Raw genomic sequence first — 22,077 nt, 5'->3', positions numbered from 1 at the left:
GAGATTACAGCTTGTCAGTCAACCCTTTTCCATTTAAACTAAGCTGGAATGGGACTTTGGTTGCTGGTCATTACAGAAGCAGCTGGAAGGTGTGTGTATTTCTGGCAAAACGTGTTTGTGTTCCAGCAAAGGCCTCCCCTTGCTGTTTGCTTCTGTTCAACCCATCTGTCTGTGACGGCTTCCAAGGCCACCCAAGTGCTGTTTCTTTCACTGGCTTCAGTTCGTGACACTGTGCTGAGCTTGTGCCCAGTGTTTTGTGAGGCAGCCTGTTGCTGTGAAAAAGGGAAGGCAATGTTTGTGGTTTCCCCACAAGCTCCATTTCCAAGCCATGTTCACAGGACACTGATGCTGTTGGAGAATATAATCTCTCTCTTCCCTTTATGCGGCCTCTCTCTCACAGAAACTCAGCCAAGGTTTTTAACTAAATGGGAGATGCAAGTTTGTTAAAGCTTCATTAAGGGGAAAAAGGAGGACAAAGCTTTAGCAATACAGTGCAGGAATATAAAAGACCTGTGGTAGATTTATAATGACATTTTATTCAGAAAACAGTCTGTATAAAAATATTTACAAATACTTTGAATTTCTAAGTTGAAATAAAATGCTATTTATATGTCCTAATTTAGATTTTCTTTCTTCTTCCAATGTGCTTTTGCCTTCCTCTTCTGCACTCTTCTCCCAGCAAAGGCAATTATCAAACACCTTCTGCATGATCAATACCAAACACAGACTGCAGTGTTGCACAGCAGGAGAGGTTTGCAGATGCTGTTTCAGCACAAATTTGATTGCTATGCAGGGAGAGAGGGTCCCCTCTCTTTGCCAGCCCTCAAGGAGGCACAGAATTGCTCAGGGGATCTTGCAGCTGGGTCAGTCTGGTCTTGAGCCTCTCCAGTGTGTCAAACTTTGCTTCCAAAATGTAACACCTATTTAGAGTACAGCATCAACATCATGGGGTTTCACTTCTTGTCTCTCTAGTGAGCCACAGCGCTGTGAAATGTGTGTCCTATGGTTTCTCAGAACCCTGGTTTGTATACAGGTGTGCTTACATGATGCTGCTCACCATTACAGGTGCTGTTTGAAACAAACATTCCCTTGTAGCCATCACTGTGGAATAAAGCTAAACCATAAAAAAGTTTGTTTGACATCTGTCACTTTGAAAAGGCCCTTGAAATACTACTTTCTGGATTGCAATATAGGTACTATTTACAAAATGTAATTCTGTCATTTTTCTTTTGGTTTAAAGCCTAAACAGGTAATAAAAAGATATTTAATGTTTCCAGAAAGGACCTATTTTAAATAAAAGGTTCAAGGTTACAGAATATGATACCAGTGCTTAGTTGTGATGCAGCTTGTAATAAATTAATGAGTGCTCTGAATAACCCCAAAAGTTTTCAACAGTGCCCACTTCTGTGATTAGGTGGCAGGAGTTTAAATTAAGTGCATTACAGGCATACACCAAACCCACACTCTGGCTCTGCAACCATCCCCACGCGTGACTCGGCAGCCCCAGAGCAGCCGGAGCTGCAGGATCCCGTGTGTGCAGCGCTGTGAGGGGCACAGACAGCACTGCAGGCCTGAGGCTGCGCTCTGGTCAGCAATGCCTTCCTTCCCTTGGGGAGAGGCAATTCCTGCCCGCGGAGCAGGAGCGCTGGCACAGCGCTAGGAACTGAGGGTGGCGCTGCGCTCCTCCAGCTGCTTCCGTATCTGTGACTGCAACAGAGAGACGGCCCATTAATGACTGCTTGGCTGCGTGCATGTGCATGTGGGTGAGTACAGCCCACCCAATTCCTGCAAGTTTTATAGGAAGTAGTGCTTTCAGGCCTTTACACTGTCTCCTCATTCCTGCCATCATGGCCCCAGGACATGCGGTCTGGGCTGATGATCAGTATTGTTTACCAAGCATATATAATGACATCCTTAGAGATGGAAGTAATTTTTTTTCTTACAAATGAATGTGCCTGTAAAAGTGCATCCCAAAAATGCTGAAGTGGGTTTGCAGAGATATACATTATGCCCCTGTGCATGGCACTGATGAGGCCACACCTCGACTGCTGTGTCCAAGTTTTGGGCCCCTCAGTTCAGGAAGGTGCCTGATGCCAGAAAAGGGCATTGGAGGGGAAGGGGCTAGATTGTAAGTCCCACGAGGAGCAGCTGATGGAGCTGGGGGTGTTTAGCCTGGGGAAGAGGAGGTTCTGGGGTGACCGTATCACTCCCTGAAAGGAGGGGGGAGCCAGCTGGGGGTTGGTCTCTTCTTCCTGGCAACCAGTGACAGGATGAGAGGACACAGCCTCAAGCTGTGCCAGGGGAGGTTTAGACTGGACATCAGGAGGAATTTCTTCACAGAAGGGGTTGTTGGACATTGGAATGAGCTGCCCAGGGAGGTGGTGGAGTCACCATCCCTGGAGGTGCTTAAGAAAAGACAGGGTGTGGCTATGACAGTGCCACAGTGTCTAGTTGACAAGGTTGTGACTGATCAAAGGTTGGACTTGATGACCTCAGAGGTCCTTTCCAACCTAATTGATTCTGTGATTATGTGAAAATGCATATTCCATTCTAGCTGGTCTGGCAGCCAGAGCAAGTTCTCCCTGCTGGAGGTGCTGAGAGCTGTAGCCCTTGGGTGCCCCAGTCCTGGGGGGCTGTGCTGGCAGTAGCAGCACACATCACCTTACCAGCTTCCACCGCAGGATTTTAATCCACTCGTCAGCTTCTATCCCCGTTTTTGCACACAGGTAGTATGTCCTTAGTGGGAACACTAAACTGCAAGCAAACAAAGCTTTCTTAAGTTGCTAGAACAACTGGCAGTTCTCCCCAAAACTGAGCCCAGCTGGCCTGTGCCAGCAGTTGCTGAGACAGAGCAGGACAGGGAGGCTGAGCTCCCCTTCAACCACCAGGAGGGAGATTAACCAAGAATGGGTGACAGCCTTTTACAGCCCAGGGTCCTTAAGGACAAGGACCCTTCTAAGGATAAAAGACCCACATTTGGGCACAGAAGAGGTCACCATGTCACCTGTATCAGTGTCTGACCCCAAGATCCATGAGTCTAGGTGATGATTATAGATGCTCACAGAATTAGAAAATGCCCACTACACATGGGCCCAGCTTTTGCCAGGAGTAATTTGGCAAAGCCATGTAGGACTGACAGAGATTGTCTGACAGAAAGAGACTTGAGAGTTAGAGGATGAGCAGGGTCACAACCACCAAAGGACATTTCAGAAACACACATTGTTTATATTTCAAAATTCCCTTTGAACTTCCAAGCAACATGGAGAAAATCCTGCAACCTACCAGAAACAATTGACTCTTTCCTGGGAATAGTCAAATTGCACAGCTGAGCATTCAGTTAAGTCAAGTGCTCGAATTGGTTCCGTAGCCTTGAAGAGAAAATGTTTTAAAATGTGGGCACATGAAAACAGAAGATAAGGTTATCTCAGTTCATCTTCAGTGCATCTAGACTTTTACAGGCACCTCCACAGGTTTTTCCAGGCATAGTTACAATGGCTGTAACACTATAAGCACAAACTAGCAAGCATAACATCAGTGATATGATACAAAGTGAGCTTAATACAAAAAATGCAGGGCTGTTCACATCTGGACAAGCAACAGAGGAGGTGTGTGAATGTTTGAGCTACATGGAGCTGTTGAGGGTTTGGCTGATGCCTTGTAATGTGACTGACACAGCAGCACACCTGGCACCACTTTCAGCCAAAGTTTACAAAGACAAAGGCATGGGTATGGGGGCCTATCAGACCAGCCAGCTGTTGGAGATTGAATTAATTCCTAAGTGCCTTAAACGGATGAAGCTGGGTCAGGACAAATGTAGAAGTAAAGCTAAAGTAGTGCTTGCAGCAGAAGTGATAGGTTTGGCTGCCTGAGAAGCATGTGTGCACAAACAAACACACAAACACACACACACACACACACACACACACACACACGTGTGTGTGTGTAAAAGTTTCTTTGGGTGAGCTCAGGTGCAGGGATTGTGTATAACAGCAACCCATCTCCCTCAGGAGTTTCATTCTCCCTAAGTGTGAGAGCTCTTCCTCCATTTGTTTCAGCCTCACATTGTTAAGGCCTCAGAAGAGACAGCTGAATTGCTTTCTGCCCAAACACCCTTAGCTGTTTCCATGGTCCTTCATCAGGTGTATGGAGGTGTCTGTTGCTCTCTCATCTTCCCTTAATATTTTTGCTGACTCAGTGGCTGCTAGCAATACCCTACATCAGAAGAAAGCCCCTTGGGCTGTGGTGTGATACCAAATGCTATCCCAGGGTTAGCTGCAGGCTGCCCACCTGTAGGTCCCTGCAACCCCACAGCAACAACAGGAGTGCCAGGAGACACTGGAGCTGCTGCCTGGAAGGAGATTGTAGTCCTGACAAACACAGGACCCCTTCTTGCCTGCTAAGTCACTAATGGAGTGCTGCTTTTTGAAATGCTATCCTGCAAACTTAACTCAAGTTGTCTTGAACTGAAATGAAAACCGGTGGAAAGCCCTGCAAAGCCATAACTGTTTAGAAATGGTAATGTTTGGTGAGAGAAGGCTCTTGTGTCTGCTCTTGTGTAAAAATCTGTTAGATGCTTGAAATGGGGCTTGGCAGAGGTGAACAGTGTGGATGTGTTTATGAAGGAACTTCAAACAGAGGCATTGTAAGGGCAAAGAAACTCCAGCTGTGTTTCTTATCTTTACTCAGATCAAGATAGAAATGGAGCAGCAACTGTAAGGACGCTGCAGATTAATCTTTGTCAGAAGGAATTTTTAAATGAATAGTTTTTCATGTATCCTGTGAGACCCCTTGAAATAAGAGGATGAAATCAAAGAATGCAAAGGATACTACCAGTATTTTCAGAACAATTTTAGCATGCTCTCTGTCAGGTTGTGTCTGAGCTACAAATAAAGGTTGTGTTGTGCTGGTAGCTTAAAATCCACTTTACAAAGCAAAACAAAAATGTATTCTAGGCCAGGTTGGGCAGGGCTTGGAGCAGCCTGGTTTAGTGGAAGGTGTCTCTGCCTGTCTCCACCGAGAGCTTGGAAGAAGAAAATCTTTGAGGTCCCTTCCAACCCAAACTATTCCATGATTCTTTGCAAAAAATCCCTGTAAACTCTATCCAGTAGCTAAGACTGGCAGAGCACAGTAAACATAAAACTTACTTTCTCTTGTTGAAGTCATCAGCAAAACTGACTTTACTTGACAGGTTTGATCCCTCTGACAGTTTGGGAAGCTTTAGCTTGGAAAGCTGTGATACAGATGTGAGAAGCCAGAGAGACAAGGAGGCTGCAGCTGCCTGTGTAGACGTTTAAAAGGTGGAATTGTTGTTTGCTACTTACTGTCTGGTCTTTGAAGTACTTCAGTTCATTCCTATGCAGTGTAAACCACCTTGTTTTCCAGTTCTGAAAGATCAAGAACGAATGGTAACTGCTTTGGGAGAGTTTAGTCTAAAGCTTCTTGGGGAAAGAAAAACTTTCAAAGCTGCTGGCTTGCCCTGGTTTACAGCTGTGCTTTGTTGTTGCTCAAAACACAAACTGTTCCTCTCTGCAGGGAAATACAGGTGGAGCAATTTCAGCTCCATGTTTTCTTTAGCTTATGTGGGTGATCACAGGGTGGAAGCAACAAGTAAGAGTTTTCCTTACCTTGACTATTTTGCCTTGTTTTATCAAATATCCTTCTTTGGTACCGAGCTGTGAAGTAAGAAAGAAAGAAAGGGATTGTGGTTAGAGGTTGAGCTCTGCTTCCATGTCCCACATCCCCCTCTTTGCCTACAATGGGAAGATGCATCAGTTCTTTGGCAAACTCCCCAGAGCCAGCTGCCCTCACTTCAGTGCTCCCCCTGGGCTGATCCAGCTGTCCTAGGGTGAACACGGAGCAGCGCTGGCTCTGGAGCAGCCCCCAGGCTGGAGCTCCTGCCCTGCCCTTCTCAGCCAAACACACCACAACAGCTCAGTTACTCTTCATTTGGTGAAGCTGGATGGTTGTCCCTGTAGGTGTTGTGACCAGGAGCACATGGGGTGTAACTGACAGTGGAATTATCCCCAGGAAAGGCTCCTCAAATGCAGCCAGGGGAAAGTGCTGTTTTACTGAGCTGCTCTCTTCTCTCAACCAGGCCCATGCTAGACAGGAAAAACCTGTTATGTTCAGTGTGCTTTTGGAAAAATTGGGGTTTGAACTGTTTCTCTGGCATCATGAGTGACATGTGGACCTTATCACTTCTTAGGTACTGAAATTCTCTGTAGGGACCTGGCTGTGAGATCTCTGAAAATCAAAATCTTGCCAAGTTACTGCTTGTTCTTGAAAAAATGTTACCTTATTATTGGTGGTATGTGGAACTCAAGCTTTTTTGGAGGTTAAAGTGTAACTTGGTGATGAAGGGTTGGTTGTGAGACACATCAGAAGTGGTTCTTCTTGCAACTTCATTAACCCATATTAACATAATTCTTCCTCTTCCCCCCCAAAAAATACAGTATATAATTAAAATACTTTCCTCTCTGTTCAGAGCAAACTGTTCTGGAGAAACCACCTGTCTCACTTAGACGTGAGTTACAAGGGATTTAGAGACTCCAACTGCTGTTCAAGTGAGTCTCAAATGTCAAAATAGGTGGCCCAAATGTATATGAGGATTTTTTTTTGTATGCATTTTTAAAAAATTCACAATAATTTTAATAATGATTATTCTAAATAAAATATTCTAAAAGACAACGTGAGAATGAAAATCTTTCACAGATTCTTTGTCTGGATAGTCAAACTCACCCAGGTTTTTCTGGGGACAGCATGAAGTGACAACAATTATAAAAGCCTTTATTTGCCATGGGCCTGTACTGAGCAAGTCTGTATTTGCTTTGCCTTGTTTGGCAGAGACTTCCTGTATTTACAAACCCACTGAGGGATTAATAACCAGTCCTACTCCATAGCTCACTCCAACAACCATGCTAGGCTCAGGCCAGGAGCACCCCTCCCACCAGAACACAACTTACTGAGGGAGCACTTGGGACAAGGTCACTTTCTGTCCTCCCTGTCTGCATTGCAGTGTGAACTCGGACAGACTCATAAATGGAGGGTTCCTCCACTTGCCGTGGGTAGGGATGCTTCAACACAATTAAAGTTCCTGGACAGAAAAGAGCAGGAGTCATCCATCTGGCAAGTCCAGCTTAGAAAATAACTTGTCAGTAGCTACATCTCTGAGGAATGGTTAATTTCACCTTCCCCTAAAATTAAAAAGGCAGCTGTGAAAACTGTAAATAGATGGTACCTTCTCAAACCTTTACCCTTGCAAATGCTTGCATGAAATCCCTTGACTTTTTAAGTTGCTTTCCTGCCCCAGAGGCTGGCTTGGAGGGTGGGCAGGATGCTAAACTAGACAGGAGGCACAGGAGTCATGGGGTTTGCCAACATGCCACTAGCTGGTGCTTAAATCACCTAATCTGTCAGAGCTTGGTTACAGACTTCCTAACAGTAAACCCATGTCAACAGTTCTTACCACAGCTCTTCCCAGTTAAACTTTTCATTGCAGACATTCTTCTTTTTCTTCAAGTGAGGTCATGTTTATTGCCTGTTCCCTGAAAAAAACCTGCATTCTCAATAGTGAATGCATTGTACTTTTCAAAATAGTATTTTTGTACTTTTAGTACAATAGTACTATTGTATTTTTCAAGAACATCCTTGAAATAGTAACTGCTCCACCGTCTAACTCCATTCTTTAAAAATAATGTCACAGCATTTCAAATGCTGCTCCATTTGCATTTTATGCTGATATTGCAGCTCTTAAAGAGGAGGGATGCTAGAACTGGAAGCAACTTGAACTTGAAACCTACAGATGTATGAGTAATTTAAAAGTATTCTGCAATGGGAGGGGATAAAAAGAGAAGTGGAAAAATTGTATTTGAAGTAACCAGCTGAAATCTGTTTGCAGGCACGGGGGGTGTATGCAAATGGGATCTTTTCAACTTGCTGTAGGTGGAAAGTCAACATTAGTTTATTTCTATCTGGCCTTGCAGAAAAATTACGCTTTACCATTTAAAATAAAATTGAGAACAGCTCCATCACCATTCCAGAGAAACTACTCCTGAGCTGTTGCACAGAACCAGGGTATCATGATCTGTACACCATGGATAAAAAGTTTCATTGCAGAAATGGAAGGACTAATATAACGTTTTTTACAATATTTGTTTTCTCTGTGGATTTTTTTTTTGCCTCCACAAAGACAATTTTACAGAATAATCTGGTACTTATACACAAGATTTAGCAAAAGCTGCACTGTAGCAAGATTATTCTGCCACGTCTGCAACTGCTGATGCTTGGATTGGAGTTGACTCTGATGAGCCCCTACCTCATTTTTGACAAAACATGGTTATGACCCAGGAGAAATTTGACACCTGTATCTGAAGGAATATTGCCTGAGTGTTAATTCTCTCTTTCCCTGTACTGTTTTCCATGGTATTGTAAGGTGGAAGGTTTCTTGATATGATATCCAAATTATTTTTTTTTTTGTAGCACATCTGACTTAGAGGTTTCACAGAGCCAGTAGAATCTGATTAGGAAACCTTAAGGTGACAAGTGTTAATCTCATCCATCAAGATCAGATAAAACCAATATATTGCTTATTAGTGTCTGTAACACATACAGTGAAGGAGTGAGGAATGGGGAAATACAAGTTTTATGTCATCTGAAATCTTTACAGGGCTAGGCCTGTGGGTGCATGCTTGATTTCCCAGGAAAAATAGCTCACTGGCACAGATCATACATGTGGGAGCTCTGTGTTTGAACCACTCTTGAAAACAATTTAAAAAGAGTGTTTTGAAAGATACAAGTGCCATATTGAGTGTAGAAGAGCATTTTTCTTGAGGGGAGAAATTGGCAAAGGAGCCCTGGAATTTAATGTTTGGGTTAGCAGAGTACTGGTGCAGATTTAGTGTGTGACAAGTTACAGTTATTGCATGTGCCAGCTATGATTTAACTGGGCTCTTGCATACATAATTAGCACTGGTCTGAGTTATTTGCATACACTTGCCACAGAGGACACTGAAGTTTTGGGATTAACTTATACTGACATGTCCTCATCTCTTACACTTGAAGCTAAACATAAAACTGACATTGCCATGATAATATCCACTTTGTTTCTCCAGGGATTCTAGCCTGATGGCGTTCAATTCTTGTAGGAATCAAGTTTAATATTTTGATCCTTTAATTCAGGCAGCACACTGGTTGTTAAAGAAACCTGTGGTCTTCTCTCTCCTCTTAAAAGCAAGAAAAATCACTGTGATGGCAGATGGCATCAGCATGGTGATGGCATTGCAGGCAGGACAGGAGAGCTGGTTAAAAACACATTCCCTACAGGAAGGAGGAGCATAACACTGTAGGCTCCCCCCTTGGACAAATAATTGTGAGATGAAACCATTTCAAGTCACTTTTCTATTTATTTTATTGGGGGATTTCAAGTTCATAGATGAATATTTATTTCCTCACTATCACTGTGCTTTGGTTTTGCTGGTTTTGAGAATGTTCTAATCCTCCTGGTATTTTGAAATCCTCCTTCCTCTGAGAAACTGAAAGGAGCTCACAGCCCTGGTTAGCAAAAGCCCAATAAGCTTATGTGTGGTTTATCTTCAAAGAACTTGAAAGACTTTTTGAAGTGGAATTGATTTAGATACAAATACAAATGTGAATTAATGAACACTTCAGCAGAAGATCTATTTGCTAGCACAACAGAAAAGATCCTTTTAGTCAGATCTTCGTGAAGCATGGCTACAAATGTGCTCACACACACAGTATGGCTCTCCTTACCTGTTTCACTTCCAATTAAAGGCTGGTTTGCAAAGTGCATGACCAATTCTTTCAAGCTAGAAAATTCATTAAATCCAAATTTGAATGAAGTTCCTGTGTGCTCAACATGGAAGTGTTTCACAGAGTCTTTACCCCTAAAATAAAAGAGAAAGATTTGTGAAGACATAAATGCCAAAGGCATTTTGCAGATAAAATCCTTAAATAGCATCTTTCACTGCAGGGCCCCAGGTCACAGGCTGCCAATCGCTGTCCTAGTAGTAACACTACTGCCATTACTGTCCCTCACTAATACTCAACACAGCTGAAAATCAGAGTATGAAAATTAGGGATATGAGATGATGAAAGCCTAGAAAGGCCAAGTTGGTTAATTTAACTCTTGCATCAACAAAAAGACTCACAAAAGAGATTTCAAGCCTTCTGCCTAAATGTAATTAAATCCTTTCACCTACTGGGCTTCAGCCTTGAGGGTGTACTCAGTATGTGTCTTGCTCTTCAAGTAGCATCCCAATCTCACCGAAAAGGTCTTCTGTTTCCCTTTGAAAAATAGGCTGTCTCTGTTTTGCACCCAAACAGGTTTAATAACCTAATTTTAGCAGTTGTTTGCTTTGTCTCTGTATTTGGATGATGGGTTCCACTAGGATGGGCACTGACAAACATGAACCTGGGTCCTTGTTCTCTAAGGGAAGTGACAGCTTTTGTTTATGAAACCTGATGGCATTTAGAGAAGTGTGCAAGGTCTCACTTCCTGGGTAGCAATTATTTTGACTTCAAAGGACAGTGAAGCACTTATTGCAAGTATTTCTCCAGTGGAAAAGAGACTTTTGTTAATGTTACTAGCACCCAATGCAAACTGTCTGAGCAAAAACTTACACAGCAAATATACTGGAAAAGCGTGGTGAAGAAAATTAATTATAGCATCTCTTTCATTGTTTATTGCCACTTCCAAAGAAGATTATGGTTTCAAACTGGTATTTAAAGATTTATCTTTGAGCAGTATTTATGGTACTGTAGAAAACAGAAGGTGGCCTCTGTGGGCCTCCCACATGTTTTGTGCTACAGTAAGCTGAGGCACAACAAGCCAAGTGCAAATGCTCAATGCCAGGGAAGAGCTGCTGTGACTCTGCTGCAATTACAGGCATTTCCATATTTTTGTTTAATTTCTCAAGACAATGTTGCAATGAGAGCAAATTCTACTCTGCTTCCTACTTCCCTTTCAAACTGGGGGAGGGGATTTCAGGGAATAAGTGATCTCTCTTCCTACAGCTGTCAATAAAAACCTCAAGGGATGGCTAAGCAGTTTTTCCTTGAAAAACCCCAAACTATAATCATGACCAAAGTTCCTTGTGAGGCTGAGGCAGAAAATAAAGTAAAAGCTACAGAAGATATTGCAGGACAGAAGGAAAAGGACAGCTAGAATTGCTGAAGTTATCTTTTCTACAGAAATGTATCAGAACAAAACTGAATTACTTATTCTACTCTTAACTTTTAATATTAGTCCAAAAACTGAGAGAAAACATAACATTAACCAGTAGAAAAACTGAAAAACATTTTAAAAACAAAATCAGTATTCAAAGGAGATGTAACAACAGAAACTAGCAGAACAGAATAAAAGACCAAACTTCAGACAGGGCTATTCAGTTCATATGGTAATGCAGTGAGAAATTCTCACTACATGAAGAGCTGAACAAGAGATTGGAATGGGCCTGAAACAGACTTTTGTAGGTCTTCTAAGGCTAAAATCTAGTCAAGCAGCAAATTTATTTTCATTAATTAGCACTTGTGTTTCCTATTAAAAGAACTATTTAAATTTTGGTTTATTACAAGAAGTTGTTTCCTGAATGCCCTTTAAAACTACCTTCAAGATACATATATACATATTTTTAATTGACTGAGGTAGTTACCTCAAATAATGCTTAACATTTTAAAGTAAAAAAAATATATTAACCAGAAAAACATTTTTTTTTTTTTTTAAGGAAAGCTATTGCTTATAAATGCCACTGTTCTTTTTGGCAACACTTGCACTGAATTCAGTCATTGCTAGTCTGAATACTCATTCTGTAACATCACCTGCAGATCTGTAGGTCACCCTTTGTATAAATGGCTGCCTATAGTGGAAATAATTTCAACAGTGTGTGTATAGGTACACTTGCTCCTAGATCTTCTGTCAGAAGTGGGTCAAAGACCTCATTGTTGCCTTTCCTGGGGAACAGGGAATGTGCAAATCAGACTTTCCTCAGCTCCCAAGCAACTGCTCTTTCAGATTGTAACAGCTCCTGGTACTGAACATGCAGAAAGCCACAATCTCAAGGGCATATGCTGTGCCCCTGTCAGGGGTGGAAATAACCAGCAGCATTACACTGATCAAAGTGACTTTAGAAAGTTACTGTGATTCAGCTGAGTTGTGGTCATGAATTGTTCAGAGGCTCACTTTGCAGCAGGAATCAGTTTGCATGCACCAGTTTAAAACTTGGGTCCAGAGGCTGCTTTTATCACACAGTTGCCAAAGATTACAAATATTTTTACGGCTGGTTACCTCTAACCAGCCAATGTTCAGGGAGTACCTTGTGTGTCTAATGCATGTGTGCTTAGGTTTCCTCAATAAAATGTTGTGGCTTCTCTCCTTCTGGGAGACTCTTTAAATGTGATTCCATAGTGAAGTAGCCAGGCCAGACTTCCTCTACCCTGTATTGGCTGTGTCCTGAACAGTTGTGTCCTAAACTGCTGTAATTGACTTCAAGGCCCTGGCATTGATCACTCACAAGGTGCTATTCAGTTTAGTCACCCAGACTTGGCTAAGACTGAACCTTAGCACAGAACAGAGGAGTAAACCAGCCAAACACTGCATCATCCTTCAGAGGTGATGGTTCCTATACAGGGATTCAGAAACTAGTAAGATTAGCACCTGTTAAGTGTTTGCTGCTGTCCTCATCATAAAACATTTCTATTCCCACCAGCTGTTTCTTAAGCTCTTTTAAATGACATGCAGATTTTTATCATGCAGACTGAAAATTTACAGCCATTCTATAGAATTATGTTTTCTATCAGTAAGATTAATTCATAATTTGGAAAAATGAGAGCAGCTGTCAAATCCAATCAATTTTTTTTCCTCTAGCAAAATGTCATTCAGTGGGATTATACCAATAGGAATATATTTCAAAATAGTTTCAGCCCTAGGGAAAAAGAAAAACCTGTAATGTATGGGACAATCAAACATGGAAGTAGGTGCAGCACTAGATTAGTTCACCCTGTCCATAGCCTACCTTACAGAGAGGGAGTACAGATCTTCCCTTTCATTGCTCTTCCTCAGAAGATAGCTCCCATCCTGCCCGTTGGAGAGCAGCAGCGCTTCTGCTGCATGCCGGGTGAGATTGTCATGGTACCACCTGGGGAGACACAAGGAGACACAAGATTGTCATGGTACCAGCTGGGGAGACACAAGGGGTTACAGCATCCTTCACTCCGGTGCCGCTTTTTGGAGCAGGGTTAGAAAAGGCAGTGCTAGTTGCAGTCCTTCCTCTACAATTTTGAGTTACCACCCTCTTCACAGGCACTCACAGTTTACACAGATCTGTGCCTTTTGCAGTGGCCATCTTTTGACAGAGTTAAAAACCTATTTTTCCTTAACACAAAGTTGTGTACAAACAGCTGGGTGTTCTGCTGGATCTAAAAACCCTGCCAATTCTGCTTGCATGAGCAACAGATTACCCAGGTCTGTGCTGATAAGGTGAAAGCAGCTTTGGGGGGGTATAGAGAATCCTTTGTCTATTTTCAGAAGCTGCACTTCCTGACATATGTATGTTCTTTGGTACACATCCCCTTCTGGGCAAACAGGCAGTGCCTAAACTCCTCATAAATTCTGTATTTCCTTCAACGTGTCTTCACTGACAAGAGCTGCAATTAAACGTGCCTGCCTAAGCTTAGAATTAAAGGGAAGAAAATTAACTGACAAAATGTCAGTGAAAATTAAGATACCTTGCCATTGTTGCCTCTTGGCCACCTGTGAGCTGAGCAACAAAAGAAAATATCTAAACACTGTTTCAATTTATCTTCAGTGAAAATTAACTTCATTTTTATATAAAAAGTTTTGAAAGGACTTCACAGGGAGAAAGCCCTGCAAAGAAGTCCAGGAAGTGTAGTTTATAGGTTTCCATTCAGAATGTTCCACAATGGAAACACTCAATTTTCAACAAGAGACAAGGATCTCACTAGAAATGAGCCTGAGCCCAAAAAGCTGGAGCTGTAAAAGGTTGGAGCTGAAATCCTGCAAGGCACGTGATAATAACCATAGCCATGCACACACACAAGCCTCTGGGGCAGAAAGAGGGAGGGATAATATACCCAAGGCTCTGCTGGGAGCAAGCTTCCCTTGCTGTGTATGGAGTGGTACCATGTCACCTTTCCCTTCCTTTTAAATGCCTGCAGCATTGGCAGCAAAGCCTGCCACTGCTTCAGCCAAAGAAACACAGTTCCCCTGAATGCAGAAGTGCCATGGCAGCACTTTCCACAGCTTGTAACCTGGCAGTCTTAGAAATGAAACCAGGTGTAACTGTATCCTCCTTCTCCTTAGCTGTTCATCCCAAATTTCCACCAAACTTGGCACCTCACACAAAGCTTTAGCTCTGGATTTGGACGGCTGCCTATTTGAAAGGCCAGCTGGCTGATGAATTGCTTCATGAGAGACTCCAGGCTGTTAACCCAGAGGAAGAGAAGATCCATGTGAAACTCAATACAGGCAGGGCATTGCTGCTTTGGCTCTAGAATGTGGTCCATCTACACAGTAGAATAAAATAATGAATATTTAAAGAGTCAAAGTGTCATCCTCTGGAACACCTGTTAGCCAAAATCCGCTTTGGGATTAACTGCCCAAGTAAGGAACAGGCAAAGGTCAGATCATTCCTGGTGTGGCAGGATGGTCCCAGCATGGCCAGACCTGCAGCTGAGAATGCTGCACTGTGCTTTGGGTGGGATTTCCTCACACTGTTTGGCTAACTTCTGTGCAAAAGAAGCAGATGTTGAGAAAATCTGAGTGGTCATTGTTAGAAAGGAAGCAGATTTAGTTTGATGTTGCTCAGAACTGTGCTGTTACCTTATTTCCAAAAAACTTTACTAAACTTTTGAGAGAGAAGTCACTTAAGTTTAAAAAATGCTGTGTTTAAATTCACACTCTCTTTACACATAAAAGACCAGTGACTAATGAAATGTTACTACTATGCAAAAAAAAAAAAAAAAAAAAAAAAAAAAAAAAAAAAAAAAAACAAACCAGAAACCATCAATAAACCCCTTAATTGGGGAAATAATGTTGTTTGAAAGCACACTTTTAGAACTTTGCAGACAAGGCTGTAGCAGTTTCTTGCCTAAATATGCTGTCTCAGACAAGAATCCCTCAAATGTTACTATGTTCCTCTTCTTCAGCTCAAAAAATAGAAGTGGATGGGAGACAGTAATGCAGATCTTGGTGTCAAAGGGCCTGCTACATGTAGTTTTGGGACTTTTCTCTTCCTGACTGTGACAGATGGTTTGATCAGGTCACTTTGATATTCCACTGTGAAAATGGTCACACAAACTTTGTTCCAATTGCATAAACACAGGTAAAATATTAAAATGCTGAAGAAAATTTAGAATTTGCATGACATACCACTAGGAAGGTAAACAAATACTCACCTATACAGTCTGCTCTCACAATCAAGCCTGAGTTGACAGTACAAGTAATTTGGAAAATTGAGAGCAGTTGTCAAATCCAATCCAATTTTTTTTTCCTCTAGCAAAACTAATCCCCAACGTCCTGTGATTAGACACTACTAGGTATACTTCAGGTAAATTTAAGTATTTTTCACAGGGAGAATCCTTCTATTTATGTCTCAGAAAAAAAGACTTTTAAGCAGTTCTTTGAAATTAGTAAGCAATTCAAGATGGGATTTATGCCTCATTTGGCAAAACTGTAAAAGGCAGACCACCTTCAGGTGAAGTTCAGGTTGTCTTCTGAGTTACACTGGGGCAGGAAACAGTTGATACAATACTGTATCAACCTTCATGCTGTCTTAAAACAAGACATAAAGGAAATTAAAATGCTTTACAAACACCCATCTCCTTGAAGCCCCTAGAAAGTCCTTCATAAGGTGAATTGTCTTAAATCTTCGGTTTTGAACATGCTGGATAAAGTTGGATAATTGGGATGTTTCTGAAGGTCCCTCCAAAAGTCACCTTTACAAAGTCTTGTATTCACTACAAAACAAGTCCAGAAATCTGCTCTATACTTTGACACCTTTCAGACTGAAAGCCATCAGTAGTGTAAAAATTGCCTGAGGTTCTTGATTGAGATTTCTCTGAGAAACACAAGAAGAAAGATGAAATTCTTTCCTTGCTTCAACCCCACTTCTGGCTGCCCTTAGCCTTGTACACCCTCCTGGTATGTATACATACTTCTGGGAGGTTTCTCTTTTCTAATGATTTCATTTCTTCTATTAATAAAAAAAAGTGTGGTCAACTTTTTGAGGTTCCATTTCCACAATTTGACTAGCAATCTCAGGCTCAGAGTTCATAGCTGCCATCATTTATCCATTTTTGTTACTTTAACTTCATCCTAAATGGCATTAAATCTCTTTATCCCACCCAAGTAAGCATGCTTGTGTTGTCACTGTGTGTGGCTGAATGGCCATGCCATCCTTCCTGCTCTTTGGAATGGCCAGTGAAGGCATGTCTTAGGGTGGGCAAGCACAGCCAGTGAGACCACTTTTGCTACCCTTTGAAAAAGAAACCATTTCCAGACATCAGCCTATTGTTTATGCCACACTGCATTGGTGATGGCATAGAGGAAGGACTTCACTGATGGCTTTTACAGGAAGGAGAAGGAAGTGAAACACCCAGTGCCCCAGAATGCCCAAACTCATCAGAGCACTCAGCCTTGCCCTGAAGATCTGTTCCTCCAGACAGGATGCACTCATGCTAAAATCTCTTCTTCGGAAGACCTCTCTGTAGTTAATGCAGCAACTAGAGCTACCTACACCATGGTGAAGATCAGGAATACCTTACAGCAAAGTCTGGGGTGGGAAACTCTTTGGTCAGGTTAGAACATCATCCTCAAAATGTTCATTCATTCTTTAACAACCCAAGCTGTTCCAATGAAAAATGTTAATGAAACTTCATTTCTGTGTCCCCTGCTGATGAGTGCCCTTAGGTATGGCATCTATCAGTTATGATAATGCTGTTTTCAAAGCAAGCACCTGGATCTTTTGCAAAAAAAAAAAAAAAAAAAATCTGCCTGTGTAAATAGGGGCTGCTGAATAAACTTGTAGCTGGCATCAGGTGGATAAACGTTTTAACAATAACAGAATACACAAGGAACACAAACACTCATCCATGAAAGGGTGAATGCTGACTTGCATAATTCTCTTCTGAGCCATTTTAATGTGCAAATTGTGTAACATCCAGTAGAAACACTTGCTTTTCTTCCTCACAAAAATGAAAGATAGTAGCACCAAAAGAGAGCACAGCTGGAAGTTCTGGCTGCTATTTGATGCAAGTGTTTGGAGTGAAACTCTGCAGCATGCCCAGCTACCAGATGAATGCAGTAGGCAGAGGCACACTTGGTTTTTGTGTCCTTATCAGATGTTCTCAGGCAGGTGTAGCCTGGATAGAATCAGAAACTGTGTGCATGTTTGGCTTGCTTTTGTGGAAAAGTCAGGCAATTCAAAGTTCCTTCTGTGAAGCAAGAAGGAGATTCTTGGTGTTCAGCTGGGTGAGCTGTGCTCTCTTTTGGTGCTGCTATCTTCCCAGAAGCTCCCTCACCTGCTGCAGCAGGGGCAATGCTGCTGGTGCCATGTGGTGGGGGGAAGCACTTGGGCTCTCTGAGCTGCAGGAGCCCAGCAGGAACACAGCAAGTCTAATTTATCCTTTGTCCACCTCTGAAAGGTAACAACAACCCAGGCTACTGGGAAGATGAGCTCCCAGGAGGACTTCACTCCCATAGTGCTCACAGCAGTTATTTGCCCTCAGTTGCTTGACTGGATTTTTTGTTGTTTGTTTGTGGGGATTTTTTGTGGTGGTAGATGTTGGCAAGTTTTATGTTTTGTTGTTTTGGTTTTTTTTTTTTTTTTTATTTAATTAAATATATCTTCTACCACAAGGAGTTGAATTTACTTACACTTTGAAACTAAATTCTAGCCTCAAAGATGTATTCCCACTCTTGTTAAAGCTGTAGTCCCCAGCACTGCTCGATGGAGCACATGGGAAAGCACTGACTTATCTCCTCTGGCTGGATGCAATGCTCTTCACACGCCTGTGCTCCAAAAATGACTGTAACACTGACTCACTAGTTGTCTATTTTTGGCACTCTGTATTTCACCAACTTCCAGCTCTTATCTGTCAAGTTTAGTACTTTGGGATCTTTAATTTTTTTTTCCCTAATATCACACCCTAGAAGCATTGCCCATCATCCGAAAATTGCAAAGGGGTTCTCTGTACCTCACATCATTAAAAGTGAAGTTTTGGCCATGTTTAAGGTGCATGAGTTGACAGCTCTAGAGAATCTCCAAAAGGGCAACAATGCTAAGACAGAAGTTACAGATGTCAGTCAACCAAATTGGTATTTTTTAGACATCCTTTCAATGTGTTACACTGAAATTCACAAATCTGTGTAAAGTACTTTGCTGGAATACAAGGAGGCCATTATATGGGGGAAAATAATTTAAAAATAGAAATAAGAGGAAATAACATCATTGTATCCAGTCTTAAGGTTTGTCTTCTAACTGTAGACTTTCACTAGTTCATCTTCTGCTTTTCACTTCCATTTTCACTCCCCCTTCTTTTAGCTGCCTTCATTCTGATTTTCACCCATTATCTGGCCCACTTTCTAGTCACTTTAATTTTTATCTTCCTTAAATTATAAAATAGAGATAAAAAAATTCTTATGACCATTTACCCTGTTCCAGTCTAACATGTTCCTCAGTTTCACAATTTTATTATCACCTGATCTAGGCCTGCGGCTTAATTTTTCTTCTGTTGCTAAAGCTAAGCATGGAATGTATTGTCCAGCCTTACAAATATCACCTGTCATGGAACTGTCAGACCTGAAAGGGCATAATAGTTCTGCTGCAAGGGGTGACAAAGATTGAGTTTGGACTGTAGAAGGAAAAAAGGCTACAAAAATTTGTTTTCCCTCACCCTGTGCCTTTCACTTCTGATAAACAAAGCGTCACCCAGAGTAAGCTGTATTGGGGTGGGAGCTGTGCTGCCAGAGCCGCCTGTAATTACCGGGATGACGGGATCCTCCACATTCTCCCCTCTTGCGCAAACAACAGCGCAATTCCCCGCAGGCCGTGCTCAGCCACGGAGCTCCACGCGGCTGCCTCTGGCTGCGCCTCAGCTCTCACAGCAGCAAAGGCACTGCCAAAGGGACTGACTCCAGCAATAACCAAAGAGCCCTGCAGAGGAGAATCCCTCGGTCAGCTTCCTTCTCCTTTTAAGCCAAGGTGCTTATGTCTCTTTTGGCAAACTTCAGTGCTCCCTTTAAACATTTTGGTAGATTTAGGGACAAAGCTAATGGGTGAGGCAACAAGTTCTTAACAACGTGTTCTGCTTTTGATCTTCCTCTTCATTAAGCATTAGGTCCACTTATATACACGTCAATACAACAAAGCTGACTGTAATCTGAATTTTCCCGACAAGTTTCCATTCTGTTGAGCAGCTAACCTGGTAAACTACCAGCATATCCTGGTACTCAACTTTTTCTATTAAGAGTAAAGTCCTTCCCATTTCACACTTCTTTAAACCTTATCCAACTTCTTTGATTTTTGTACCAGAAAGCAGAAGCTTTAAAATAAACTGCTTCAAATTCCCCCCCAAAGATATGTGAATGTTGAAGCTGCTTCTCATTTGAATGACCATTGTCTCTGCTGGACACACACTCCTCACCAGGACTGGGTGCTCAGTTGGGCTGGACTCTGCATCAGCTGTCAGGGGAGCTCTGCACTGTGAGAAGGGGGCTAAGTTTAGGATGGAAAACCCTTGTGATGACTGAAAATTTCATTGTATGGTCTGGAGAGTGATACACCTATTTGTCACAGCTGAAAAAGTATTTACATTAAGAGATCTTTCAGATTATGCTACAAGAATGTCTGCTGCACGAGGGCTTCTTTTTGCATCTTTAGGCAAAAAAAAAAAGGGGAAGAAAAGTGGCTTCAGTACTAGGTGAAAAGAAAGGGCCTTGTTTAATAATTTGAAGGGATTCTTTACCTGGCATTCCTTATTCAACTTTAATGCATTTAACTCAACACACTTCCCTGAAGGAGATGCTGAGTGTTCTGTTGAAGGGTGAAAAGTTTAGGTTTTCCATTGAAGTGGAAGTAAAATAAAGAAGGTACAGCTTTAAAAATGCATATTTGTAGCCTTCTAATTTGTACTCTTTCCTTCTTATGGATACCACATTAGGTACCACATCAAGCTCTATTTCTACAAGACTGTGAGAATTAACTCCTTGCTGCTAATAGGCACATGTTCCTGGCATATATTAACTCAGACCACATTGTAGAAATCAGTAAAAGTCTGGTAATTGGGAGTCATGCTTCCCACAACAGCTGCAATTAATTTTTCTTTCCTTCTTCCCTGTAGACTCTGTTTTAGCATGAACATAATCTTACAGATGTAAAGAAAAAGTATAAAATGGCTACTCTGGGTACCACTGCAAAGTGACTCCACTGAATTTCGTACCTGTTAGGTGCTTCAGTTTCCAGGCATTTCATTAAAAGTTTTTTTCAAATATGGGAAAGTAGCACCAGTGTGGAGATAGTGAACAAATCTGAGTGCAACAGAGTAGGTTGGAATTACTAAGTGAATAAACTGCAAAAATAAGCAATGAATTGGTCTGAATCCACAAATACTCGGGAAGCAAAACACCCATACTTTTTTCACCAGTTCTTTTTGAATGCAGAGCTGACACCAGAGCCCTTTTGCTTTGTCAGAATGATCACTGGCCTTTCTTCTGCCTTGCCTCCCCTCTGCATTGCTGCCACTGCTCCCGCTCTGCCTGTGCCCACCCGTGCTGCTCCTCCTGCCCGTGTTTCTCCTCGCCCACGGCACTGCTGCCGGTGACAAAGGGACCCAAGCCTTCCTCCTGCAACAACCAAAACTAACTGGCAGAAAAAATGGGCGAGCCACCTAAGACAGGGAACAAGGTCTGTTGCAACCTTCAGCCTTCCTTTTTGCTCCCGGGCTTTTGCTTTTCGGTGAGCATGGTGTCCTCGTCACCGTGGCTGTGACTTGTCCGCTGCTGTCCCTCCTGATGCTCCGGGCACCTCTGGGAATCCTGCAGCCTCCCGGGGCCCAGCAGCACAGCAGCTCTGCAGAGCCCAGGCCCAGCTACAAGGAGGCAGCGGAAGGGACGGCACAGGGAGGGCAGGGATCTGAGGGCAGGTGTGGATTTGGTGCTCCCTGGAGACGCAGGGAAGTGGCACGGCACACCCTGGGCTCTGTCCCATGGCGATGGCTTCGAGGCCACAGAGGTTTTCCGAGGGAAGGTGCACCCCTGCCACCGGCTCCCCACTGCATTCGAACCGTGTGCCCGTGCTCCCGGTTTTCTAACTATTCTTTATTCCTCCGGGTCCCCTGTGCCAGCCCATCACCCCCATCCATCGCCGGGACGAGGCGCTGGGCACAGCATCGGAGCGCCTGGGCGGCCTCGCTCAGACAGACCCGCCGTCCCCTCCCCACCCCTCCCTCACCAGACACCGAGCAGCCGGAGCTGCAGCTCCCGCCCCGCCAGCCCCCCGGCTGTGCCCAGGGCCCCGCGGTGCCCTTACCCGAGCGCCAGCAGCTCCCGCTCCAGCGGCTCCCGGCGCTGGGCCATGCTGGGCCGCTGCTCCGCGGCGCTGAGGAAGTGCGGCCCGGCACCTCCCCGGGCGGGGCCCGCCCCATCCCGGCCCGGCCCCACGGTGAGACCCTGGCCCTCGGCAGGAGCTGCCGGAGCCCCCCAGCTCCCAGCGGTGCCCGGCGTGGCTCCCATGCTGCTAACACACCTCGGTGTATCGCCAGAATAATTCATACCTCCCGTTGCTTCAACCTGTCCCTCCCAGAAGTTCGTATTCCCAAGCGTTTCGTTGTCCGCTCGTTTTATTCCCGCGGTCAATCCATGAACGCCCCTCTCCTCTTTTGTGTCCGCCCAAGTGCTCAGCGAGGAAATCTGTGGAGGTGAAATTTGTGGATTATTCTGTAAGTGCCAGGTGCCCAGTTCTGTCCCCAGCCAGCCCCCAGAGCCCAGGGGGGCTGTGGCTTACAGCTTTCCATGGCCCTGCCGCTGGATTCCCTGGGAAGGGGGAT

The 22,077-nt window shown here is 43.3% G+C and overlaps 1 protein-coding gene across 1 annotated transcript; it reads right to left on the bottom strand.

Annotated features, from left to right (window-relative positions):
• Window positions 1-516: 516 nt before the first annotated feature.
• On the bottom strand, window positions 517-21,628 carry DAPP1 (dual adaptor of phosphotyrosine and 3-phosphoinositides 1). The gene is made up of 9 exons (XM_063156401.1): window positions 21,561-21,628; window positions 13,029-13,151; window positions 9,769-9,902; window positions 6,963-7,093; window positions 5,625-5,672; window positions 5,322-5,384; window positions 3,283-3,368; window positions 2,667-2,754; window positions 517-1,707 (listed from the first exon to the last, which is right to left on the bottom strand). Exons 1-9 carry the CDS (start codon window positions 21,605-21,607, stop codon window positions 1,657-1,659), a joined length of 771 nt encoding a protein of 256 aa, XP_063012471.1. The 5' UTR covers window positions 21,608-21,628; the 3' UTR covers window positions 517-1,656.
• Between the last annotated feature and the right edge of the window lie 449 nt (window positions 21,629-22,077).

This window comes from Melospiza melodia, chromosome 5 (assembly GCF_035770615.1).
Source record: "Melospiza melodia melodia isolate bMelMel2 chromosome 5, bMelMel2.pri, whole genome shotgun sequence".
Taxonomy (NCBI): domain Eukaryota; kingdom Metazoa; phylum Chordata; class Aves; order Passeriformes; family Passerellidae; genus Melospiza; species Melospiza melodia.
The sequence above is the reverse complement of the archived record's forward strand: the minus strand, read 5'-3'. Positions and strand labels throughout refer to the sequence as shown.

Excerpts from the sequence above, each read along its gene's own strand:
- DAPP1 (XM_063156401.1), bottom strand. The coding sequence starts at position 21,607 with ATGGCCCAGCGCCGGGAGCCGCTGGAGCGGGAGCTGCTGGCGCTCGG. Across the intron at positions 7,094-9,768 it reads TTTAATTGGAAGTGAAACAG|GAACTTTAATTGTGTTGAAG; the intron begins GTAAGGAGAGCC and ends TTTTCTGTCCAG. Across the intron at positions 3,369-5,321 it reads AGTACTTCAAAGACCAGACA|GCTACGGAACCAATTCGAGC; the intron begins GTAAGTAGCAAA and ends TTTCTCTTCAAG.